General features: G+C 39.7%; 1 protein-coding gene across 4 annotated transcripts in view; it reads left to right on the forward strand.

The window, feature by feature from the left end:
- Positions 1–27,742, forward strand: part of sptbn1 (spectrin, beta, non-erythrocytic 1) — a 289,393-nt gene that overhangs the window by 243,205 nt on the left and 18,446 nt on the right. For all 4 annotated transcript variants that reach the window (XM_072580913.1, XM_072580911.1, XM_072580912.1 and 1 more), the window contains 9 exons: positions 2,278–2,556; positions 3,068–3,198; positions 5,725–5,929; positions 20,999–21,373; positions 23,794–24,038; positions 24,215–24,353; positions 24,882–24,966; positions 25,232–25,428; positions 26,947–27,053. In XM_072580913.1, the coding sequence (XP_072437014.1) occupies positions 2,278–2,556; positions 3,068–3,198; positions 5,725–5,929; positions 20,999–21,373; positions 23,794–24,038; positions 24,215–24,353; positions 24,882–24,966; positions 25,232–25,428; positions 26,947–27,053 (1,763 nt within the window). The remainder of the gene's footprint in view (positions 1–2,277; positions 2,557–3,067; positions 3,199–5,724; positions 5,930–20,998; positions 21,374–23,793; positions 24,039–24,214; positions 24,354–24,881; positions 24,967–25,231; positions 25,429–26,946; positions 27,054–27,742) is intronic.

A 27,742-nucleotide genomic window follows, 5' to 3' on the forward strand; every position in this document is an offset into this window, starting at 1 on the left:
ATAAATGCATGAATTAGGATAATGAGGGAGCCATACTTTTGTTTTGAATCAGGATCCTGAGAATGGGATCAAATGGCTGTTCTGAACTGGCACTGTGTTAGGAACATTTATCCATTAGAGATTTTTCATGACTTGTCTAGTTAGAGCCCAGAGGACATGTTCACTGTCCACTTGGAGCTAACAGGCAATTAAGAGGCCTCCCAGTACACGTGATGCAGCAGCATCCCTCCTCAGATTAAGGAGGGAGTGAACACCTCCATCTTGAGGCATTGTTCAGCCACTTTACCAAATTTTGAATATTAAAAGCAATCAGGCCAACCCTAAAGAGGAGGGAAGTTCTTACTGGAAGTTCTTAACTGGAAAATTCCAATTGACCTTTGATAAGTAGTTTTAATTAGTCTTCTGCTTGATCTTAATTGCCTTCTGTTACATGCAGGCAAGACTGGAGGTTCTTATGGTGGTATCCCTATCTCTGAGCCAAGAAGCCTGAGTTTGGGTTCCACTTGCTCAAATATCTCTATTAACATCTCTAAATAGGTTGGTTAGAAATATCTACTTATGGGCAGGAATCTTATGTCATCCTCCATTTCTTCTCAGAAAATTGGTCCAGAGGCAAGATGGTGCCAGCATGCTACCTGATGGCGTGACTTTATGGAAGCAAAAATTCTTCCCTGCATATTATGCTAAACATTATTGGTAACATTACAGCTAAGGCATATTAAAGAGAAAGTGAGTTTGTACCAGTGTAATACATGATGATTACAGCTAAACAACACATCTGTGCCACAAGAAAATTATAAGTTATAAATTTTATTCTTTCTACCAATCTAAAAGAAAAGTTTGGGATAAACATGATTTTTTAAAATAATTTTCTGTACAGTGAAGGGCAATTTTTTTTCCTTCCAGGACTCCTCTTGAGATTTTTTAGAGTGCTACTGTTTGATTTTTGAAGCTACTTTTTGACATGATGCAGTCATGCAGTAACATTTTCCTCTGTATTTGTGTTAACGTATTAGGTATATGAATGCAGAAACCAAATTAGAATTCATTAATATTCTCAATAATTGTCAACTATGGGCGGCATGGTGGCACAGTGGTTAGCACTGCTGCCTCACAGCATCAGAGACCCAGGTTCAGTTCCCGCCTCAGGCGACTGTCTGTGTGGAATTTGCACATTCTCCCCGTGTCTGCGTGGGTTTCCTCTGGGTGCTCCGGTTTCCTCCCAGAGTCCAAAAATGTGCAGGTTAGGTGAGTTAGCCATGCTAAATTGCCCATAGTGTTAGGTGAAGGGGTAAATGTAGGGGAATGGGTCTGGGTGGGTTGCGCTTTGGCGGGTTGGTGTGAATTTGTTGGGCCGAAGGGCCTGTTTTCACGCTTAAGTAATCTAATCTAATCTATTGATTAAATTTAAAGCCACAACGCACAAGGAAAGCGTTGATTTCCTACACATCACAATATTTAATTTGGTATAATGATCATAGGTTAGCAACAGGATTTTGGTTTTTAAGAAAATTGATTCACAAAGTCATCATCCTAAACACAGCTTCCAGATTGGTTGATGTCGCAGCTAATGCATTCACATCATATATTCACAAAGCTGGAATAATTTATTTGAGTCAGGTATTTGGAACATGAAGGGCAATGGTTTTATTTTAATTTATATTTCCTGTTTTTACTTGTTTGCAATCTGTGAAGATTTTTTTAGTCTGGTAGGAACCATTCTGCTGTTTTCCCTGATGACAAATATACTCTAGAGAGCACCATCATCGGTCACATACAGGATGCTGTATGCTGACAAGTCCATGAAAAGTCTTTGGCCAATCAAAAATAAGATGATCAGTGAAAGACATTCATTAACTGTTTTACATTTTGTCAGCAGTTGGTCTTTAATAATCTCGCATATAACCTGTCACGCAGCTAAAATTACCAAACAGTACACAATGAGGCTGTCTCAGCAATAGTCCAGCAGTTGTGTCTTTCAAACCAGGCACCCCATCTAAACAGAAAGTTTATGATTAAAAATAGCAATATTTATATAGTCTTAAAATTAGATTGTGGTGAGATTGCAAACTCTTTTAAAAGAACAACTGCATTTGACATAGTAACTCATCAAGCCAAATGGTCAAGGTGCTTCACATTCGATAAATTTGCAGTAATTAATAGCTATCACCTATGGTAGGTAAATCATGTTCATTGGGTGCACTCATTATCACCAATAGAGATTGTATTGGTCCTCTCTTATAGTGATAATGCTACATGTGTTTTTGTCCTGTCTAGACTCTTCAAAAGGAAATTCAAGGACATAAGCCACGTATTGATGATATATTCGAGAGAAGCCAAAGTACAGTAGCTGCAGATTCCCCAAGTGCTAAGGCTATTCAGCAGAGATTATCAGATCTACGAGAACTTTGGAAATTATTGTCTGAAGAAACAGAGAAGCGGCACAATCGGCTGGTGGAGTCTCACAAAGCCCAACAGTACTATTTTGATGCTGCAGAGGCTGAAGCATGGATGAGTGAACAAGAATTGTACATGATGTCGGAAGAGAAAGCGAAGGTTGAATATTGTGTATTTTATACTCTGATAGATGTGCTGAATAACAAAAAAGCAAAGGAACTGTGTTAGAATTGGGGAAAAGATACAGAACAATTGTTAAAGTAGCATTCATTAGTAAAAGTGAATGACAGCTCTATGAAGTGAAGTTTGTGGACAAATTGTTTAATATCCATTGAGACTTTTTCCTAGAACTTCCAGTGGATGATATCCCATCATGTTATGTTTCTTTATTTTTATAGTATTTCCAAAGAAAATTACCTATAATACCCAATCCAGCCAAAGGTATTGACATATTGGTCAACATACTCAGAGCAAAATATGATTGCTGTTATTTCCCTTTTTTTTTACAATTTGCAATTTTAAACATCTTTAAAAACCCTGTAACAGTGTTACTTAAATGATTAGTCACAGTGCTTGTGGTAATCTCTTTTATTTAACATTTTAAAATAAAAATTTAAAAGCTTCTCAGGAATCTGTTGAAAGCAACTTTTGATGATGTGTCACTTTGCAGGATGAGCCAAGTGCAGTGATGATGTTGAAAAAACATCAGATTTTGGAGCTGGCGGTGGAGGATTATGCTGAGACTGTGCATCAGCTTTCAAAGACCAGCAGAGCTCTAGTGGCAGATGGACACCCAGAGAGGTTAGTTTAATCTTTGGCATTATTACATCTGTTGTATGTTATGCTTGTGACAGGAGGAATACACTGGAAATAAAGTCCAAATAAACCACCAATTGCATCATTTGTACAAATGTGTTGATTCAATCACCTAATGCTCTAATTGCTTTTTTCCTGTACTACTATTTGGCATGCTTGCCTTCATTGATCAGAGCATTGAGTATAGGAGTTTTGATGTCATGTTGCAGCTGTACAGGACATTGGTGAGGCCATTTTTATAATACTGTGTGCAATTCTGATTGTCCAGCTATCAGAAGGATGATGTTAAACTTGAAAGGGTGCAGAAATGATTTAGGATGTTGCCACAGTTGGAGGGTTTGAGCTATGGGGAAAAGCTGAGTAGACTAGGGTTATTTTCCTTGGAGCATCAGAAGCTGAGGGGTGACTTTAGAAAGTTTTATAAAATCATGAGGGGCTAGGATGGGGTGAATAGCCACGGTCTAGTTCCGAGGTTGGGAAGTCCAAAACTAGAAAATGTAGGTTTAAGGTGAGAGGGGAAGGATTTTAAAAGGACCTGAAGAATAACTTTTTCCAGCGAGTGTATGAAACAAACTGCCAGAGGTGTGTCCAGTTACAATGTTTAAAAGGCATTCGGATAGTTACATCAATTGGGGGGATTTAGGGGGCTGTGGGCCAAATGCTGGCATATATGGGTCTAGGCTAGATTGGACTGTCTGATCGGTGTGGGCGAGTTGACTGAGCGGTCTGTTTCCATGCTGTGTGACTCCATCCAAAATACAAGTGACCTTCATATGTCTTCTTTAATAACTCAAAATAATCTGTTTATTGTAACAAAATATTATTTCTGAAAACAAATTGCAAACACTTTAATATCTAAGCTTTCATCTAGAATTACAACTGTTGGCTGTATTTTATTGATTTTAACTAAGTGCAAGTTGTGTCAAGGTTTGGGGGAAATTCTTGCCACAAGGGCCAGCAAAATTTGTCACCACAACTTACCAAATCCACCCCGGTAGCTACGTACCCTAACCCAGTATTGTCCCTTACATTCAATTCTTTCACCATCTTACCCATGTTCCCTGAATAACTCTCCATTCATTGGATATCTACCTAAAGGCCAGCACCCCTTGTGCCCATGCCATTCATAAAAGCCCATTGTGCAGCTGGATAACCATTGCCTGTCCAGAGCTGTCCTGCGCACAATTCCTGATATTTGTTGACATGTAGATGAGAAGAAATTATCACTGCTGCCGAATCAGGTCCTGGAGATCCTGCTGGATAGGTAAGTGCAAATGTCGAGCTTCCTATTCCTCCTTCTCACCATCAGCCCCTCCCCAAAAAAGCAGCAGTGGAAGCCACAACATCCGACCGTGTCACTTGGTTTGAGGTTGCCACCCTGCTTAAAATGCATGCAGCCATTGGGAGGATTGCCTACCATTATAGGAAGATGACATCGTCCTTCTCTACTCTTCCAACATATATGCTACCATCCTCTCTGTGATACCTCTCTCACTTTATCTTTGTTACTGTGTCAACCTCTCACGAAGACGTACGTAGCTCTACAGCTCTCAATATTGCCTACAACATCTTCCTTCACATGTTGTCACTAACCTCAAACCCGATACCACTAGCCCTGCATGTCATCTGTGTTGCCTACTCACTCACTTGAGACACCTCCCCATCTACACTAAAGGAAAGCTGTGCCACCCATTTTCACTTTGAAGGGATGTCTTTCCTTGCGGGAGAGACTAGAACCGGAACTCACTAAGAATAAGCAATCTTGCTTTAAGATGTGAAGTTTTTTTCACTCGTCATTTGCTTGTGGAAATCTCTTCAGAAAACAGAAGAGACTGGATTATTGAATGTATTCAAGACTCTGTCTGTCAGATTTTCATAGATGAGAGAACCAAGAGTTATGAAAGGCAGACAGGAAAGAAGAGTTGAGACCACAACCAGATCAGCCATTATGTTATTGAATGGCAGAGTATGCTCAAAGAGCCAAATGGCCCATTTGTCATTCTGAATCCTATATCCATATTTGTAATGTTAAGACTAATTACAGCATGAAACTTGGCAAACGTAGGTGAATGTCAAGTTAGAACCATGGTATCATAGGGCATGCCATTCCTGAAGAAGGGCTTATGCCCGAAACGTCGATTCTCCTGCACCTTGGATGCTGCCTGACCTGCTGTGCTTTTCCAGCAACACATTTTTCAGCTCTGATCTCCAACATCTGCAGTCCTCACTTCTACCATGGTATCATAGATTAGATAGCAAGTATGTGATTTAGATGTCTTTTCCCCATATCACTATGCAATTGCAGAAAACCATACTCTTCTTGGGCTTATTTTAGATTAGATTACATTACATTACAGTGTGGAAACAGGCCCTTCGGCCCAACAAGTCCACACCGACCCGCTGGTGTGGTTCTTAGTTTGGTTCTTAGTTCCATTGGGTATGGTGTGACTGACATTTACCTGTACAGGAAACCTTACTATCCATTAATTTTTAACATCTTTTGTTTTTCAGTGAGCGTATCAGCATGCGCCAGTCCCAGGTGGACAAGCTTTATGCTGGCTTGAAAGATTTGGCTGAGGAGAGAAGAGGAAAACTGGATGAGAGGTATCGCCTTTTTCAATTAAACAGGGAGGTGGATGATTTGGAGCAATGGATAGCTGAACGCGAGGTGGTCGCTGGATCGCATGAACTTGGGCAGGATTATGAGCATGTTACGGTAAATATTCACCTCAAATGTATATGTAAAATATGTATACATGCTACTTTATCTCTGGAAAATATTTCAGTCTACTACTAATTTCTTTTCATACCTCATGAAAAATATGATTGACTGAAATTTATTTAGCTGGACAGTTGGTCAAGCATTTATTATTGTAAAAATCCAGGTATTTCCATTTTGATTCTCTAGAAGGTACTTGCAGGAATGACCGGAGAGTCCCAGAGAACTGGAAAATGGTTAAGGTAACACTGTTCAAGAAGGGAGGGAGGCAGAAGACAGAAAATGAAAGGCCAGTTAACCTGACCTCAGTCGTTCGTTCGATTTTAGAGTCCGTTATTAAGGATGAGATTCCGGCGTACTTGGAAGTGGGATGAGTCAGCATGGCTTCATCAAGCGGAGGACATGCCTGACATCTGTTAGAATTCTTTGAGCAGGTAACGAGCAAGTTTGCCAAAAGAGAACCAGTGGAAGTGATCTATTTGGATTTTCAGTAGGCCTTTGGCAAGGTGCCACCTCAGATAAATAAGATGAGAGCCCATGGTGTTAGGGGCAAGATATGGTTAGAGGATTGGCTGTCTGGCAGAAGGCAGGGAATAGGGAAAAGGGGATCTTTTTCAGGATGGCAGCTGGTGATTACTGGAGTTTCACAGGAGTTAGTGTTGGGGCCCACAGCTATTCACATTATACATTAATGATCTCGATGGAGAAACTGAGGGCATTGTTGTTAATTTTCAGATGACACAAAGATAGATGACGTGACAGGTAGCGATGCGGAAACAAGGCGACTGCAGAAGGTCTGAGCTATAATGATATTTGAGTGGATAGTTTTGACATAAATTACGACAGAAGCTGAGCCACCTCCATTCAGTGCTGCAAAATAGTTGGATCCATAAGTGTATTATTGACTTGGCAATGTTGGAAATGATGAATGAGCTCTTGTCAAAGTACTGTGCCAAATTGGCATTGGACTCCTTACTCCCTGATGTAGATCATAGACTTTCTAGAAGACTGTTGTTGAGTCTATTGGGCACCAGTTCCTCTTTTGAGAAGAAACTATCCTTATGGACTTCCCACACTTAATTCTTAACTAACCTATTTATTTCTAAGGTTCAAGTTTGGTTCTCTAATTTCTTGATTATATACTGTTAATATCAAACTTTGGACAACAACTAAATATAAGGCCAGCATCTTCAACCAAAAGGTCTGACTGACATTATAAACCAGTTCATAGGGATTCTTGTGGTGCAGTGGTAGTGTGCCTAAATTTAAATTGATTTGTCCCCTTAAACTTCAATTTAATTTCCCGTTGTGTCCCTGTACTATCAACTTGTATCAAGTTCTTTCATCAGTCCTAGTTTCAGAATTTCAAAACTAATTATGTCCAGGCTTGGTGGTTTTAAATGGTACTTCTATATTGGATTCACAAGTAATTGCCATCAGTTCAGGGATCCCCATTCTCAAAGCACTTTGTTTCAGCACTTTGGTTCTGTCGCTGTGTTGTTGAAATGTATTGAAGAAGCCCAAAGTGTTATAACACCCAAATGTGTGTGTAATTTCAGAAATCCAAAGCCTAGTCCTGTCCAAAATCTCTTATCTGCTGACACAAACGTGCAGAAAGATTTAAAAGCTATCAGCAGAAAAGTTAATTCTCTGCTAGTTTGAGAAGGGGCAAAGCCCAAGTCACCAGGTGATGTCATGTCATATCTGTTTTAGGTGTTTTCTCACTCTTATGTTTTGTGGGTTTTTTCTTCCTAGAAACTAGAATAAATACTTGGATGATTGCCAAATTTCCACTTAACAGTACATTTTTGGAACACACTTTTCACTGCACAGATTTTTTAAAAAATTAAAATTGAAGAGTAAAGTTAACACTACTTCCAAACATTTGCCTCAACCTTTGGATTCTTTCTGAAATAAATTTTGAGTTGGTCGTGCTTGTGGACTCTTTTCCCCCATTGTAGTCCTGATTTTCATTGAATTATAAAATATTCTCTCATTGTAACAGTCATGAGAAGTCTGTGTGAATCCAATCCAATTTTCACTTTAGCCTTGGCTGGGGAAAGGGACTTTTGGAGTCTTAAATCTCTTGCTTAACTGTGCCTAAGGGTCCTTCACCCACCTATTCCTGCTCCTGGGTGATGTTATACACCAGGTCTGTACACACCTCACTGCACAGAGACAAGTTGTTTTGTGAGGTAGCAGCTGCAGTCTGTTCAGATCTCTGCTTGACATGTTTTGGTTTTAGTTAAATCAAAGGAAAAGTCAGTTTCATCATTTAGTTTCAAAGTCGATTGCAGTTGTAATGCTGGATCTAACTGCAGTGTTTTTTTTTATGTCATACATTGGCGACATAGCATTCCTGTGAACAATCAATTTTACTGCACAGCATGTTTTACCAATTTCCACAACTTTTTATTTTCCTCATCCAACTTTAAAGCCCATAATGGTGTACCATCGGTTAACTTATTCCAGACTGTTTCTAAGAAACACTGGTAAATACTGTTGTATATTTCTAAATTCTCCAGTACAGCTTCCACTATTGATGATTCTACCTATCCCATTAAACTGGTAGTCACATTTTAAGTTACTTTTAGTGATTTCCTGTTTTAATTTAAGAACTGTTCAGCGTGTGTTTAACTGCATCTAGCTTCTCAAACTTAAAGCCAATTAAATTTTGACTTCTGTGGCATCCAACTTCTGGCACCACTGTTGATTTTAGGGGTTTATGAAATAGTCACCTAATAATAAGCAGTCAACAATTTACGGGAATTTTCTGATAGTTTGTTAAGTTTAGAAATGATACATTTTTTAATTAGGTAATGAATACAACCATGACAATTGAGGAAGGTTCATTGATAGCAGAGGATAAACAGGTTGTTGGTGTGCAATGTGTTGGTCTCATTACATTGTGTTAACATTGTATACTCTTTAGCCATGGTTTTAGGGAGCTTTTCCCCATGTCATCATCTTATGTCCTTCTACCATCTGGAGAAGTCAGCTTTCTGAGGACTATCCATGAAGACTGCTACCTACAAGGACTGCCTGATGAGGACTGTCCTCTGCCCCTGAGCACATAATGATGATACATTCTATTTCTAGCAGGCTGATAGTTTAGATTGTGTCAATCAGTTATCTGAATAGTTTTGGCCAGTGACCATGAACAGCTACTCATGATGTTGGAAGGACATTGTCCCCTTTCCCACCTCCATTTGTATGTAAGAACGAAGAGCAGGACTAGGCCGTCCGGCTCTTAGAGCCTGCTCCACCACTCAATAAGATCATGGCTAAATTTTTCATGGACTCAACTCCACTTACCTATATTTTCTTCATATCCTTTAATTCCTTTATTTTTCAAAGAAGTATCTACCTTAGCTTTAAAAGCGATTATGGAAGTAGCATCAATTACTTCCCTGGGCAAGGAATTCCATAGACTAACAACCCTCCAGGTAAAGAATTTCCTTCTCTGTTCATTTCTAAACCTGCTTCCTTTAATCTTGAGGCCATGCCCTCTTGTCAGAGTTTCACCTGCCAGTGGAAGCATCTTATCTATTTCTATTTTATCGATTCCCTTCATAATTTTATGTTTCCATAAGATCCCCCTCATTCTTCTGAATTCCAACGAATATAATCCCAATCTACTCAGTCTCTCCTCATTAGCCAACTCCCTCAACTCCAGAACAAACCTAGTGAACCTCCTCTGCACCCCTTCCAGCACCAGTACGTCCTTTCTTAAGTAAGGATACCAAATATGTGCACACTACTCCAGGTGTAGCCTCACCAGCACCTTGTACAGTTGTAACATTACCTCTCTGCTTTTAAACTCAACCTCTTTAGTAATGAAGGACAAAATTCCATTTGCCTTCCTAATTATTTGTCGTATTTGCAGACCAACCTTCTGTGATTCATGCACCAGGACACCCAGGTCCCTCTGCAAATCAGCATGAATGAAACTTTTTACCATTCCAGTAATAATCTATTTTGCTGTTGCTCATACCAAAATGTATGACTTCACATTTATCAACATTGTATTCCATCTGCTAGGCCTTTGCCCATTCACTCATTGTATCTATGTTCCTCTGCAAATTCCTCTGCATGCTTTGCACTGCCACTCATCTGTGTCATTGACAAACTTTGACACCGTACACATGGTCACCAACTCCAAATCATCTATATAAATTGTAAATAATTGTAGTCCCAACACCACTCCCTGAGGCACACCACTAGTCACTGATTGTTAGCCAGAAAAGCACTCATTTATTCCCACTCTTTGCTTCCTATCAGTCACCCAATCCTCTATCCACGCTAATACTCTATCCCTAATACCATGCATCTTATGCAGCAGCCTCATGTGCAGCATTTTGTTAAAGGCCTTTTGGAAATCTAAGTATTTCACATCCACTGGGTCCCCGTTGTTCACCTTGCTTGAAATACCTTCATAGAATTCCAAAACATTGGTGAAGCATGACCTTCCCTTCATGAACCCATGCTGCGTTTGTACAATGGTGCAACTTCTTTCAAGATGCCCTGCTATTTCTTCCTTGATAATAGACTCCAGCATCTTCTCCACTACAGAGATTAAGCTCACTGGTCTATAATTGCCCATCTTTTGCCTACTTCCCTTTTTAAACAGTGGCATCATATTTGCTACTTTCCAATTTGCTGGGACTGCCCCAGAGTCCAGCGAATTTTGGGAAATTACTGCCAATCCACCTGCTATTTCTCCCACCATCTCTTTTAGTACTTTGGGATGTATTCCATCAGGGCTAGGAGACTTGTCTATCTTAGCTCCATTAGCTTGCCCAACACTAGCTCTTCCGTAAGAATAATTGTTTCCAGGACCTCACCTACCTCCATCTCTTTGTCACTTACTGGCATGTTATTAGTATTCTCCTTGTGAAGAACGATGCAAAGTACCTGTTCAACACCTCAGCCATTTCATCATATCCCATAACTAACTGCTCCTTCTCATCCTCTAAAGTACCAACTTTTACTTTAGCCTCTCTTCTTCATTGAAGGTTAGCTTTCAACAGCAAAACTGTGTGAGAGGTGAATTATGAGGTGGATGAAGAGATGTTTGATTGTGATTTGGATAAATTGAATGAGTGGCCATTTGTTTGGTAGATGAAGTATAACGTGCATAAATGTGATATAATCCAGTTTAGTAACAAAAACAAGAAGGCAGATTATTATCTGAATGGCAAATATATCAGTTACTGAAAGTAAGCATGTAGGTGCAGCAGGTGATGAGGAAGGTAGAAGTTATGCTGGTCTTCATAGCCAGAGGATTTTAGTGCAGGAGCAGGGATATCTTGCAGCAATTGTACAATAATGAGACTACCCCTGGTGTATTGTATTCAGTTTTGGCCTCGTTATCTGAGGAAGGATGTTCCGGCTTTTGAGGGAGTGCATCGAATGCACCAGTCTGATTCCTGGGATGTCAGGACTGACCTATGAAGAGAGATTAGACTATTAGGACTATATTCACTGGAGTTTAGAAGAATGAGGAGGAGATTCTTATAAAATCTGTAAAATCTGAACAGGACTAGACAGGGTAAACACAGGAAGGATTTTCCTAATGACTGGGGAGTCCAGAACCGGGGTCACAGTCTAAGGGTAAGGACTAGGCCATGTAGGACTGAGATGAGGAGAAATTTCTTCATCCAGAGAGTGAATTCTTTGCCACAGAGAGCAGATGAGGCCAAATCATTGAATGTTTTCAAGGAGGAGTTAGATGTGTTTTTTTAGGACTAAAGGAATCAAATGATCTGAAGCAAAAGCAGGAACAGGATACTGAGTAGGATGATCAACCATGATATTGTTTTGTGGAACACACTTGAATGGCTGAATGACCTACTCCTGTTCCTTTTTTTTTGTATACCTATCCCTTTTCTGAACAAAATCTTACTTTTGAAAATATTACACTCATAATAAATGTGGTGCCTGATAAATCATTTGTTTATCCTTGTGGAAGGCTAATTACTATTGTATCACAGTTAAGTGAGATCATATGCTAGACAGGAAATACTGAATATGAAATACAGAAAGCATATTATTTTGAAGGACACCCTATTTCCAACACCTTCTAAAACACAGTGCATTTTTTTCTATATCCCATTAACCATTTTCTGTAATCTACCACATTGAAATGCTGCCTGAGGGTTTTGCAAGAGAATCTAATTGCAACCACTCCCTCCTGTGAGCTGACACCTATGATACTTTTGTCCTCTTTCCTGGCTGCACTCATGATCAGTATCTCACCATATCCACTTCTGAACTGTGCTCTTAAATTATGCACAGCATTTGTTATCTGAGCTGGCAGCTTGGATATCAGATTGGGTGACAGTACCAATGAAGAAACACTATCTTGATGTTGCAAACACGCCCTGGCCAGATTGAAGTTCTTTTGGGAGTAAGAAGAAAAGGGACAAGAGTTGTGTTGAGATGTGAGAGGGGAAGAGTAACAAGAGGTGAATGCTCACCATTTGGAAGAGATTGTGGAATGAGGGAAAGTGAGATGTGACAAGGAGTTTTATATTGTTGCCATCTATTGTTTCAGCCCTGCAGTGGCTTCTCCCATGATTTGGCAAGCACTATCTCCTACATGAACATAAGGATGTTGACCACATTTATTCCTCACCTGTTCATGCTTGCTGCCTCAGGTTGTGTAATTCCTTGACTCTAAACAGTGAAAATGTGTTAGTGTGGTGCAATGCACCTTAGTGATATGACTGTTATAACCAATAGTAACTGTACGGATAGTTCTCCTGTAATGCTTGTTTATTCAACATGATTTGTCTGTAACGCAATTTGTGAATTGCCGACGTTTTTAAAGCGAACTCCCATTCGCTGTTACGCAATTCTCATTCCCAGCACTAGATGTGGTGGTACACTGAGGACTGGACTCTGTATCAGCATCACATGATCAGTAGGCATGTGTGCTTTCTCTTGAAAATCTTGGTAAAAGATGTTATGAAGTGTTTGTGTAAGTGGACTTGGAAAAGCATCGTGAAAATGTTTCTACAGCCTGAAGACATGAAGCTGGGAGCGGTCTTTTAATTTAAAGAATTGAGATAAGAGTGAAATTTCACTGGAATTGACTAACCGTAAAAGGGCTGTTGAGGAGCAGTTTGAAACTTGGCTTTGTTGTTTATGTTAAGAGCTTTTTTCCTCTCTTTTTAGAAGTTAAAGAATATCTGCAGACTTGTGTGAATTTGTTTCGGTGACTAATCGCGATGGCAACCAACTACAAAAAAAACTATACAGGGTCTTAGACATGGTCAGTCAGGTGCTCAGGGTGGTCAGAGTCAGGAAACTCTGCACATAGTGGGTGAGGGAGAGAAAAATAGGTGACATACTGTTACTTTTGGTGCATTGTGGAAATGTCCTGAGGGATTGGGTAGGCCATGCAAAACAAATTCAGGGTCAGTCAGAGTCAGATGTTAAAGAGGATGAGAGTGAGGGGGAAGATGTTGCAGGAAATCGTGACTATAGTAGCAGAGATAGAGAGAGTGAGTATGAGGTACCATTGAGAAGACGATGGCACTTTCACTGGCAGAGTGGAGAAGGTTAGTGATCATCCCCCTACATTCTGTGCATTCCCTTAGATAGTTGAATCTGCGTTGTCTAGATGATAACCCTGGTCCACGTTGGTGTGGTTCCAGTAGAATGAAGTCCTCTGGCCTAGGAGAAAAGGACATCCTGCTTCTGCATCACCCCATCCCCATCAGCAGCATCTCCATGTTCCTGTCCACAAGAAGAGACACCAATTTTCCATTGACTGCTATGTCCAGGGCTAATGTCAGGGACCATGCAGGGCAGCTCTGACCTGACAGGTCTTATCTGGGTGCACAATATCTTTTTTTAAAATGGTGCTGCACCATGGATGTTGGTCAATTCTGGGATATCCAGGAGGTGGTGAGTTGTTTTGGAAATGGCACACGGTATGATGGTGCTAGAAGATGTAAGGGGGGTACCAAAGGGTGGGGTAGATAATAAATCAGGTGGATTTTGTAAAATAAGGTGATGGATGTCCCCAAGCGTCACAGTGTGAAACTCTCCAAAACACATAACAAAACTGACACTTAGAAAAATAAATTTAAGGTTCGGTCCTTGATCTGTCAAGGCAGGTTTCATTCTGGGATCTGACTTGTGCAGTGTTACCATTGGATGGCATCAGAAGACTGGCTAGAATGTAGTGCAGCCAGCAGATGTAGATGTCAATCAAGAGAAATTAGTTGAAGATTCTGATGAATTGCACCATACAGTACTAGGCAAAAGTGAGGACTGCAGATGCTGGAAATCAGAGTCTAGATTAGAGTGGTGCTGGAAAAGCACAGCAGGTCAGGCAGCATCCGAGGAGTAGGAAAATCAACGTTTCAGGCAAAAGCCCTTCATCAGGAAGGGCTGACGAAGGGTTTTTGCCCAAAGTGTAAATTTTACTGCTCCTCTGATGCTGCCTGACCTGCTGTGCTTTTCTAGGACCATTCTAAACTATACAGTACCATACAACAGGTCAGCTACAACAGATCAAAGTTTGCTTAGAGGCTAAATTTTATCATTATTTTATCTTTTTTCCATGTCATTGTGAATTCTATAATGACTTTCTAGCACAACCTCCAGCCACAGTGCACCCTTATAAGTATCAGCCTTTAAGTACTGCAGTCTATAAGTGATGGTAGCCTTTCTCATGTTGTGCTCCCTGTTAAAGCATACCAGCAAACTTGGTGCTGGCTGCACAATGCCACTGTTTAATAAAGCAGGCAACATTAAGTTTGCTTGTTGCCTACCTCGAGCAGTGGATGTAAGTTAATCACACACCACAAGCCCCATGCCCATTTTCAAAGCTAAATGTTTTTTAAATAGATGGTTGGGCCAGACACTGCAGTAGGTATCAGCTTCTTGTTTACAGGACCTAATGTTTCATTTTAAAAATTAATTCCTAGAATGTGTGCTAAGTTGCCATGTATTTTGTATTTTCCTTTTTTTTTCCACATTACCCAGCTTTTATAACACATCAGGATGAGCACTTCAAATATCAGGGCAAATATCAGGTGGCTATGGATCCAAGTGCAGGTAAATGGGATTTGTGTAGTTTGGAGTTTATTGGTCAGCAATGATATGGTGGGCCAGAGACCCTTTTCTATGCTGTATTTCTCTCTGTCAGGCAAGCAGGAGGCTGGAAGAACACAGCAAGTCAGGCAGCATCAGGAGGTGGAGAAATCAATGTTTCTGGTGTAACCCTTCTTCAGGTGGTGAAGCAGATTTGGCAGCATCTATGGAGAGCAATCACAAGAGTTAATGTTTCAGGTTCAGTAACTCTTCCTCAGAACTGATGTTAGTTAGGAGAAAGTTGTTTTCTTATGCAGTAGGTTGGGGGGGGGGGGGGAGGCGGGGGAGGGAGGGGTTAAGGAGTAACCGATAGATGGAAATAGAGCCCAAAGAGAAGGAAGAACAGTTGGACAGACAAAGGAATCGAGAACGATCAGCCTGTGAGAATGAATAGCTAGTAGTGGACAATTAGTGGCTAACGATGGGTGGTGTGTAATAGCAGACAGTGTAATAACAAGGCCTGATTAATGGGGGTAGGCTAAGGACATGGCAGAAGGTGTCTCAAGCCTTAAAAGTCAGTATCGAGTCCAAAGTCTGTAGAGTTCCCAAGCAGAAAATGAGGTGCTGTTCTTCCAGCTGGTGCTGAGTTTCGCTGCTGTACTCTAACAAGCCTGAGACAGAGATGCTGGCCAGGGAACTAGGTGGTTTATTGAAATGGCAGACAACTGGAAGCTCAGGGTCTTTTTGTGCAAACAGAATGTAGGTGTTCTGCGAAGTGGTCACCCAGTCTACGCTTTGTTTCCCCAATGTGGCAAAGACTACATTGTGAACTGCGAATGCAGTAGACTAAATTGAGTGAAGTGCAGGTAAAGCGCTGCATCACCTGAAAGGTGTATGTGGGTCCTTGAATACTGCAGAGGGAGGAATTGAACGGCAGGTGTTACACTTCCTGTGGTTGCAAGGCAAGATGCCTTGGGGTTAAGACAGGATGTTCAGAGTGAAGGAGGAGTGAATCAAGGAACGGTCCTTGCGGAAGGCTAACAGGGAAGGGAAGTATATGTCTGGAGGCGGCATCTGACTGGATGTGGCAAATAAAGATCCTGTGGTGGGATGGTAGGTGAGGTCAAGAGAATCCTATCACTGTTATGGGAGGAAAGAGAGAGTTTGAGAGCTGAGGTGTGGGAGATGGGTCAGATCCAGGTGAGAACCCTATCAGCTATCGCACTGAGGAATACTTGGTTTCAGGAAGAAGGTGAACATTTCAGAGGCCCCCTCGTCAAAGTTGGAATAATTAGAACAGATGCAATGGAGACTGAGGAGCTGGAAGGATGGAATAGAGTCTTTACAGGAGCAGGATGTATAGTCAATTTACTGGGAGTTGGTTTATAGTGCATATTAGTGGCAAGCTTATCCTCAGAAATTGAAGTAGAGATGTCAAAGATCATCTCTGACTCTTCCCTTCCCTTCCTTGAAACGTCTGCCACTTCAACATACCGCCATGTTCCCTGGCCAACATCTCTGTTTCAGGCTTGCTGCAGCTCAGTACAAGCTGGTAGAACAGCACTTCATTTTCCGCTTAGGAACTCTGTAGTCTTCTGAGCTCAATATTGAATTCAACAGTTTTTGGATTTGAGGCACCTTCTCCCATGTCCTTACCTCAACGCCCACATACAAGGCTTTGTTATCACACTTTCTGCTGTTACATGCTACCCATCATTAGCCATTAATTGTCCACTGACAGCTACTCATTCTCCCAGGTTGATCATTATTGATTCCTTTGTCTGTCCATCTGTTTTTCTCTCTCTTTGGGCTCTCTCTCCACCTATCATTTACTCCTTCCCCCTTCCCGCTACCCTGTTTTCTGCATAAAAGCCAACTTTTTCCTAGCTAACATCAGTTCTGAGGAAGGTCACTGAACCTGAAACATCAACTCTGATTTCTGTCCACAGATGCTGCCAGACCTCCTCAGCCTCTGCAGCAATTTCTGATTTTGTTTTTGATTTCCAGCATCCATAGTTCTTTCAGGTTTTTGTATTATGGAAACTTGATTTCAGAGCTACAGGTTCCTCTGTATTGAGGAACCCTCAACCTCTTCACTGGACAGGGATTTCCATAGGTTCACAATCCATCTCAATTCAGTCCAAAATCTCCCTAATTTTGAGGTTGTGCTCTCTTGTTCTAGTTTCATCCGCCAGTAGAAATATTTCTACTTCTATCTTATCTATTCCCTTCATAATTTTATATGTTTCTATAAGATGCCCCCTCATTCTTCTAAATTTCAGTGAATATAATCCTAGTTTACTCAGTCTCTCCTCATAAGCCAACCCCCTCATCTCCAGAATCAATCTAGTGAATCTCCTCTGTACTTCTTCTAATGCCAATACATCCTTTCTCAAGGAGATCAAAACTGCATGCAGTACTCCAGGTGTGACCTCACCCGCACCTTGTACTCCATCTGCCAGATCTTTGCCCACTCATTTAAACTATCTATGTCCCTTTACAAAGTTTCACAGTCCTCTGCAAACTTTGCTCTACAGCTCATTTTAGTGTCATCTGCAAACATTGACACACAACACCCCCAACTCTAATTCATCTAGGTAAATTGTGAATAATTGTGGTCCCAACACTGATCCCTGAGTCACACCGCTAGTCACTGCCAACCAGATAAGCACTCATTTACCCCCACGCTTTGCTTCTGTATCCATGCTAATGTATTGCCCATAATGCCTGCATCTTTATGTTACCCAACAGCATTTTGTGCAGCACCTTGTTGAATGCCCTTGGGAAATCTAGATATCCACATCTGAGTTGCTGAAGTCCACCATGTTTGTAATGTCTTCAAAGAATTCCAAAAGATTAGTTCAGCATGACCTGCCCTTCATGAACCCAAGCTGCGTCTGTCCAGATGGAAATTTCTATCTAAGTGCCTTGCTATTTCTTCCTTGATAATAGACTCAAGCATTTCCCCCACCTCAGAAATTAAGCTAACGAGTCTGTAATTACTCAACTTTTGACTACCTCCCTTTTTAAATAGTAGCGTCACATTTGCTGTTTTCTAATCTGCTGGAACTGCCCCAGAGTCCAGTGAATTTTGGAAAATTATCACAAATGTATTTGCTATTTGTCCTGCTATCTCTTTTGGCACCCTGGGACACATTCCATCAGGGCTAGGAGGGTTGTCTACCCTTAGCTCCATTAACTTGCCCAACACTACCTCTTTCATGATAATGATTATTTCCAGGTCCTTATCTATCTTAGTCTCTTTGTCATTTGCTGCCATGTTATTCGTGTCCTCCACTGAAGACCGACACAAAACACCTATTCGTTGCATTGGCTATTTCCTCGAATCCCATTACTAAATTCCCTTTCTCATCCTCTCGAAAAGAGCAAATGTTTACTTTAGCCACTTTTGTTTTATATATTTATAGAATCCTTTGCTATCTGTCTTTATATTCTGAGCTAGTTTTTTTTTCTCAAAACATGTCTTACATTTTTTATAGCTCTTTTTGTGGCTTTCTATTGACCTCTAAAGCATTCCCAATCTTTTAGTTTCCTGCTGATCTTGGCCATTTTGTATACCTTCTCTTTCAATTTGATAGGAACGTCGATTCTCCTGCTCCTTGGATGCTGCCTGACCTGCTGCGCTTTTCCAGCAACACATTTTCAGCTTTCAATTTGATAGCCTCCCTTATTTCCTTAGACATCCATGGAAGATTACCCCTCTTCCTACAGCCCGTCTTTTTCATTGGTATATACTTTTGCTGAGCATTTTGAAACATTGCTTTGAAATTCTTCCACTGTTCACCATCTGTCTTTGCTTCCAGTCTACTTCAGCCATGTCCTCCCTCATCCTACTATAGTTCCCTCGTTTAAACACAGGGCCCTGGTATTGGATTTTATCTTCGCACTTTCCATCTGTATTCTGAATTCAACCGTACTGTGATCGCTCATTCCAAGAGAATCATCTCTAACCATCGCCTTGATGTCGTTCTTAAATATCAGAGCTATACCACCTCCCTGTCTGTGTTTCCGAATAGTCCGATACCCTTGCATATTTAACTCCCAGTCATGACCATCCTGCAACCATGTCTCCATAATGGCTACTAGATCACATTCATTCACGATTTGTGTCGTTAACTCATCTAACTTGTTACGAATGCTCTGAGCATTCAGGTAAAGTGCCCTTATACTAGTTTTTATACCCTGTTTATGAATTCCAACATCTCCAAAAACATATCTCCTTTCTTTCTACTTCTTTCATAGTCTTGCCATATGGTTAAACACTCCTGCATACAAGTTAACCTGCTGCTTTCCTTTTATTTGCCACCATACTCCCTGTTGTTTTCCCCTTCCCTTTCCTCCGACTCACTAGTTTAAAGTCCTAGTGACTATCCTATTTATCCTTTTCATTAGAACACTGGTTCCAGATGAGTTCAGGTGGAGACCGTCCTATTTCCCCCTACCCCGGTTCCAAAACTGATGCCATTGCCCCATGAAATGGAAACCCTCTTTCCCACACCACTCCCTTAGTCATATGTTTACTTCCCTAATCTTCTTATCCCTAAGCCAATTTTCACATGGTTCAGGTAGTAATCGGTGATCATAACCCTTGAGGACCCGTTCCTTAATTTTGTACCTAGTGCTTGATAATCCCCACATAGATCTTCCTTCCTAGCCTTGCCTATGTTGTTTGTCCCAATGAGAACCACAACAACTGGATCATTGCCCTCCTGTTCCAATATCCTTTCAACCCGGTCAGAGGTGTCCTGTACCCTGGTATCAGGCAGGTAACGCACCATATGGGACTCCCGATCCTACTAACAATGGACACTGTCTATCCCCCTAATTATAGAATCCCCTACAACTACCACTTGTCTTTTTGCTCTTGAATGGCCTTCTGCACCGTGTTGCCATGGGCAGCTGGCTTATCCTCCCTGCAACCCTTTTCCTCATTCACAGGGAGCAAATACCTCATACCTGTTGGATAAGGTCAAGAGCTGAGGCTCCTCCGTTCCTGAATTCAAGATTCCCCAACTGCCTTAGTTGCAATCACACCCTGCTATCCCTCATGACTGATTGATTGATTGATTGAATTTGAAGTACTTTTTCCCCTCCCAGATGTGCTGCAGTGTTTGAAGCTAAGATTCCAGATGATCAGTTTTAAGCCTGAGTTCATCCAACAACCAACACTTGCTGCAGATGTTTACTGCAGCTCACAATGTGATTAGCCAGCTCCCACATCATACATCTGTAGTACATCACCTGCCCCATCATCTCTACTTAGTTACTTAATTAACTCATAAGTTTATATAAATTAATACATTTCTTAATACTTCTTTGCTATGCTCTTTTTCAAACTTCGTGCAGGTTTCCTTCCAGCCAACCAGGTCACAGCTTCCTTGTGATGTCACTCCAGTATTATTTTTGCAGCTACAGTGTACCCCGAGTTTTATACACTCTATGCAGCGGCTGCTGCTGCTCCTTCCGACTGTTCCCTGCAGACGAAGTTGCACTCCTGAGTTTAATTTCATCTCAAACCTCCACATATTAATTAGGGATATTTCGACAGGGCTATTAATGTTGCTGTTTGACCAATGCTAACGTCAATGCTAAGTCTTCCACATTTTGTTGCTTGCTTTGTGGCAGTTTTGTTACAGCTGAGTGGCTTGCATGGCCATTTCAGAAGGTAGTTAAGAGTCAACCACATTGCAATAGATCTGGATTGCATATAGGTCAGATTAGGTGAGGATGGCAGATTTCCTTCCCTGAAAGATGTTGTGATAGGTTATTATGACAATCAGCTATGTTTGCATGGTCATTCGGCCAGCTTTTTAATTCCAGATTTTATTGAAATCAAATATCACCATCTACTGTAGCAGGATTTGAAACCATGCTTCTAGAGCATTAGACTGAGGCTCTGAAATAGTGACATTAGCAATGCGCCAAGATAGAGATTGAGCTAAGTAACAATCAAAACACAGGCTGTTCTTCTTTTTTATAAATTATATTTCTTTTCAGATGTTGCAAGAGAGGTTCCGTGAATTTGCTCGTGATACTGGTAACATTGGCCAGGAGCGAGTTGACAGTGTGAATCGTATGGCTGATGAGCTGATTAATTCTGGGCATTCTGATGCTGCCACAGTTGCTGAATGGAAAGATGGACTCAATGAGGCTTGGGCTGATCTCCTTGAGCTTATTGACACCAGAACACAGATTCTAGCAGCTTCTTATGAGTTGCACAAGTTTTACCATGATGCCAAGGAGATCTTTGGACGAATTCAAGACAAGCACAAGAAGCTTCCAGAGGAGCTAGGAAGAGATCAGAACACTGTGGAAGCGTTGCAGAGAATGCATACGACATTTGAACATGACATTCAAGCTCTTGGTACTCAGGTAAAACATCTAACATTCTCAATATGATGATTAGAGTGCAAGTCTGATACAACACATAAGGATATATTGTGAATTTACCTGTGAATTTACTTATAGCTTGAGGGGCCCATTACTCCAAATAAAGAAAATCACAAATGGAAAACTCATTTTTATTTATCTTACTTGGGCATGTAGAAATGTATGTTTCTTCATTTGAAATAATTGGCCCATGTTGTAAATGGATATATAAGTGGATTCTCCTGATTGCCCAATAAACTTTGACAGAAAATCTGTAGAACCCCAGATAATCGCAATCATGAATCATTTTTCCTGCTGAAAGGAAATTATTTTCTCCTTTTAAAATTCAACTTCAACCCCACATAGCTACTTAATTTTATAAAGCACACACTGAATAAATATACAGGTGCAAAGCTTCCTTGCTATTTTTAACTTCAGCATCTGTTTTCTGGATGCTATTTTATGGTTCCTATACTTGAAAATTTTACTTCCATCTTGAGATACAAAGAAAGCTGAAAGAAGGGTCTGATCTCAGGAGATTTTTTGACACTTCTATTATTTTGTATTGATTTTGGCATCCTATGCATGTATTTGGTAATAAATAATAGAACCAAACCTTCGCTGAGATCATCAGTTAATAATTTTAATTGTCGAGAGTATGGCGCTGGAAAAGCGCAATAGGTCAGGCAGCATCCGAGGAGCAGGAGAATCAACATTTCGGGCATAAGCCCTTCATCAGGAATAATTTTAACTGTCCAGCTTTAGATCAGTACAGCTATAACACATACTCACCTCTTGGACACCAACATCCACATTATAATGAATTTCTTCTATATTAATAAGATAACAGCCATAGATTGGACATGCAAACCTTTTTAATGGAATATTCCATAGTAACAATACATTTGCAAATTAACTTACACTTAAGTACGGCTTCTAAGTTAAAATGGTATCACTGTGAGTTTTTGAAGATCACTGCACAATGTGAGTACAAGATGTTGAAATGGTGTTGTTAAGACTGTAACCACCTGTCCAACATTCAAGAATGCAGCTCACCATCCACCACTGTCTCAGCTGGTAAAGAACAATAGAGGCTGGCCTACTCAGTCACACCCATTTCCCCATAGGCAATATTTTTGTAATTTTTAAAAAATGTATATTTTTCTACTAAAATTGCTTATGCTGAGGATTGAGCTGAAGAGACCATTCACTTAAATCTTGCAGATGACACATACCAGGTGACCTTTTGTATGAATTGCTATATTTCCATTAAAGCTGTTGATAACTGAGGATAAATATGATGCTTTTTAAATTAAAAATGATATTTCTTTTATTGGCCTGCATCTCCAGCAAAACACTGAGTTGGTAACCTTGTACAGGACTCTCACAGTGTCATATTGAAATTGAAATCAAGAAACTGTACATGTTTGACAGGCCTTTCATTCGTCTCCATCTTTTGTGAGAAAGCAGTGGGTTTTCTCAATGTCTTGTCATGACTCTGTGGCAGACTTGTGGCCTCACTGCAGGTATTGATAACTACAAACAACCACCTTGTGGTACACTGCAGATCAAATCACTTTAATACCCTGTATTGTCAACATTATTCTGTAGTCGCACATACAATGAAGATCAAGCTGTCTTGCATTATATTAAAGCGTGCAGTGTTAAGAAATATAGCAGAAAATTAATTTCATATTCTCAAAGAAGAATTTTGCAGTTGCCTTAAAGTATTCTCCTTAATTATTCACAATTATTGTATATCCTTTACTGCAAATTAAAGATTGAAGTCAGAGGTTATTTGATTTTCTCAACATTACCATAGCTTCTATCTTAAGTATAATTTGATGAAGCATAATTGCATCTTTTATTAAAAAAAACAAAGGAAATAGTTCAGAAGATCCTGAATATAAATTCAAAAGTTTAGAAAAAAACTTCTGTTGAGGGGGAGCGTTTACAATAATAGCCTTTATAAATGATTTAATCATTTGATTTATGTAAAGTTATCGATAGTACTGATTTTTGACCATAGAAATACATGGAGTTATGAGATAAGAAATTGAGTGACATAAATTATGGAGATGTTAAATCACTAATACTTTTCTGTTTCTTGCTTCTAAGTGGAAAATGTGTAATTATTATGTGTGAATGTATACAAAGTATGTGCTTTGCAAACATTTTAATAATTTAAGTCTTTTAAAAGTGTGATTTTAGCATGAGTTTTAGAACAAGATCAGCCATATAACTTTGAAAATACTGTTGTTATATGCTACAAAACACGTAGACCCAAGCTATCATGAAGTTACTGTTTTAATTTCTAATTATTAGTTTTTGCTTTGTTGTTGCATTTGTGATATGGGAACCATGTGCTGTTTGTGATAAGAATAAACGATTACAGTACATTGCTGACACATTTTTTATTACAGGTAAGACAGCTGCAGGAGGATGCTGCTCGTCTTCAGGCTGCTTACGCTGGTGACAAGGCTGATGACATTCAAAAACGTGAAGCAGAAGTATTGGAAGCGTGGAAGACACTTCTTGATGCATGTGAAGCTCGGAGGGCAAAACTTTTTGATACTGGAGATAAGTTCCGTTTCTTTAGCATGGTGCGTGATCTGATGCTATGGATGGAAGATGTTATTCGGCAAATTGAAACCCAAGAGAAACCAAGGTAAAATGAATGTGCTAAGTTAAAGGCAGGGAGATAATAATTAGTAATTATTAGCTAGTATTTTGAGCATTTTTTTTATCTCGACTATCATTTCATCTGGTATTTGATTTGTGCTTCAAATATTTTGTACAGTCATGATGCAGTAATTGGAGTATATATATTTTATCTTGTTTCAGAGATGTTTCATCAGTGGAATTGCTAATGAACAATCACCAAGGCATCAAAGCTGAGATTGATGCCCGTAATGACAGTTTCACTACGTGCATTGAACTTGGCAAATCTCTCCTGGCAAGAAAACATTATGCATCTGAAGAGGTAGCACACCCCTTATCAGAACAATGTACTTAGTTCTGATGTTAAGATTGCTGACCACAATTTTGTCAGTTCTCATTGTGATTCAGTTACCTGGTCATTAAATATTAACTATAAAAATACTGCTAGTTTTACTGGAGTATTAGAACACAGGAGAATTTTAGTTATGCTGTAATGATGTTTGAGTGAATTATTTACTTATGAAGTTCTAAGAAAGATGAGTACTGGGGAATAGAATACTCGCTACTTTGAACACCATTAAAACACTCTCAAGCCAGATGGAACATTAACAGCACCAGGTGTTATTAGATGCTTGTTGTAGAAATGACTCTCCGTTTATATCGATATTTAAGGAGTTGACAACTTTTATTAAGTTCCTTCTTTGCATAGATGTTTGTCTCAATTTCTGAATGAATGCTTCATTATTGTATTTCCTTGTAATATGAGAAAAGGAAGGCATTATGAAATGAATAGTAATACCAGTAAGGTTTATCCTACCACTACTTGAATTAATTCTCTTTTCACATATAGATTAAAGAGAAATTGCTGCAACTAACGGATAAGAGGAAAGAAATGATTGACAAATGGGAGGACAGGTGGGAGTGGCTCAGACTAGGTAAATACTAGCTATCATTCTTTCACAGCAGAAATCGTGATTAAGATTTTTTTGAATGTGTGCATTGTTCTACAATTGAATTCTTTGTAAGAATTTTTGGTCAATCTTTCTGACTATGTTGCAATGGAGAGATTTTTTTCAGAATATTTTGTCTTACAGTTGCATCTGATGTTGATTGCAAATCTGTGAACATTATTGCTTTGCAACTGCTTTCTGTCTTTAATTTGTGAATCCTCCTTTCAAGTTTCATTTTGTTTTTGCTTAGTTTTGGAAGTGCATCAGTTTGCTAGAGATGCAGGTGTGGCAGAAGCCTGGCTTTTAGGCCAAGAACCATATCTGTCCAGTCGAGAATTGGGTCAGAGTGTGGATGAAGTAGAGAAATTGATTAAGAGACATGAGGCATTTGAGAAATCAGCAGCTACATGGGATGAAAGATTTTCAGCATTGGAGAGACTGACGACAGTGAGTATATTTTATAAATAATCCCTTTTTAATACCCCATAAAAACATGTCATCAGTACAGATCTAGTGCTTCAATCATTTCTTAAAAATAACTAGTCAGCTTGACTTAGTTGGATTTTATTTTGGGTTCTGGGCTAGAATGTTATTTGAGTCAAATGCCTTAATTTTAACTGATTTTCCAATTCTATACAGAGGTGATTTTCTCAAGTGCATGCTGAAATTCATTTGACATTTAATTGAAATAGAGCAGCACGTTTTTCTGTAAAGCAATTAATTGTTCAATTAATCAAAAAGAGAGATTTCAGTGACATGATAATGACGTGATATAGTTCTAATTATCTTCACAAATGCAAATTCAAATAGTATAATCATAAAATCAGTTTTATGTTTTTATAATCTACATGGTTTTTAATAACTGAACATTAGCTTGTCTCTAGAATTCCTTTTTATTTTTGGAGTAACTTACAAAAAGAGAAACATGCTATATTATTTCTGTGAGACAGGCCAGGAAAATGGGCATCCAGCAAAAGGGAAAAGAGAAACTTAGAGAACTTTATAAGGGAAGGGATTTTAGACTTTTGAATTTGGGGCGGAAGACAGTAAAGTCGAGTGTGAGAACTTCTGTAGAATAGAGGCAAGGGGAAGATGTGAAGTAGACTAATGTCTACTTCAGAAGAATGAAACAGTCATGAGGGGCAAGTATAGCTAATGGAAATCTTTTGAGTTTAGAATGGTGAATCTGTGGAAAGATTTCAAGGTGAAGGTAAACATTTTGAAATCAATTTTCTGGAGGACTGTGTAGGCTTGGAAGGCAAGGGAGGCTGTACAGGCAAGGTAGGCAGGCAGGAGGCTGAAAGAACACAGCAAGCCAGGCAGCATCAGGAGATGGAGAAGTCAACGTTTCAGGTGTAACTCTTCTTCAGGAATGGGGGTGGGTGTAGGGGGAGCTGTACATAAAGGGAGTGGCAGGGTAGGGTGGTGAAGTAAGGATAGGTGAAGACAGGTAGAGGGTACAACCTGGTTGGTCATTGGGAGGAATGAATCCACTTGATGGCAGGCAGGAGTGGAAGGGATGGGGAGGGGCTGGGAAGGGGGTCGGGAGATGGGAAGGGAGGCTATTTGAAATTGGTGACCTCAATTTTGAGTCCTCCAGGCTGTAGGCTTGAACTTGTAGGATCTTGTGCAAATAAATAGGATCATAAAGTTTTGAATAAATTGTTTATAGAAATGAGAAGAATATTACAAATATCAGCCTGAGGATAAAATAAGTGTTAGAATTGTGGCAACAATGGGGCTGAGGCAGACTTCTGATACAAAGAATTTAATTTCACAAGTTCTGAAATTGAGATTGTACCATGATGTATCTTGATAATTTTCTAATTAATTTTTACATTTGACATACAAAATAGACACATTCTGAATTTCAAAAGATTAAAACAAACCGAGAATAATGACCCATAATAGGCTTTATTATTTGAAATCATACAAATGTGAACCTTACATTTCTTCTTCTTACAGCTGGAACTGCTTGAAGTGCGGAGGAGGCAAGAAGAGGAGGAAAGAAAGAGGCAGCCATCCCCACAGCCAACCTCACAGCCTTCTGACGAGTCTGAATCACCACAACAGTAAGATATTATGAAAGATTTTAAATACAACTTTTTAAAAAGCTTTAGCTCTTTGGAAAGTAATAGTCACATTAATGTACTAACTAATCACCGTACTTAATAATATTCAGTAGAATTTGAATAATGCTCAGACATTAAACATTTTGTAAGAGCTTGAGTGGAAGGGAATATCATTGCTTTAGTTTATTTGATCAAAAACAGTTAAGTTTATTTTGTTCCTCAAGCAGAATACAATAATTTCTTGCTTAACATTGCAATTGCTTTTCTGAAAAGTATAACTCTAAATGAAACAGTTCAAGGATTCGATTTTCCCGTTACAAGCAACATAAAAACTTTATTTAGAATTATTTAGACCTTCATATCGGAATAAAGTATTAAAACAGTTCATAAACGCAGCTCACCACTGCCTTCCCATAGGCAACTAAGGGTGGGCAATAAAGGCTGGTCCAGCAAGCAATGCCCACATTTCATGAATTAATTTTTTAAAATGTAATCGAAGTAACATAAAACAGAGAAACTTAAAGCAAAGACTGACTGTAGTCACCTATCCTCAGCCTCGTGAAAATGGCCAAGTACAGTATGAAGGTGGGACTTCTGGCCACTCCACCCAGTACTCTCTCTGTTTGGTCCCAGTCGTAAATTCATATGCCAGCTAAGCATACCTAGTTGTAGTTTAAATATAAAATGAT

This window comes from Chiloscyllium punctatum, chromosome 11 (genome assembly GCF_047496795.1).
Source record: "Chiloscyllium punctatum isolate Juve2018m chromosome 11, sChiPun1.3, whole genome shotgun sequence".
NCBI lineage: Eukaryota > Metazoa > Chordata > Chondrichthyes > Orectolobiformes > Hemiscylliidae > Chiloscyllium > Chiloscyllium punctatum.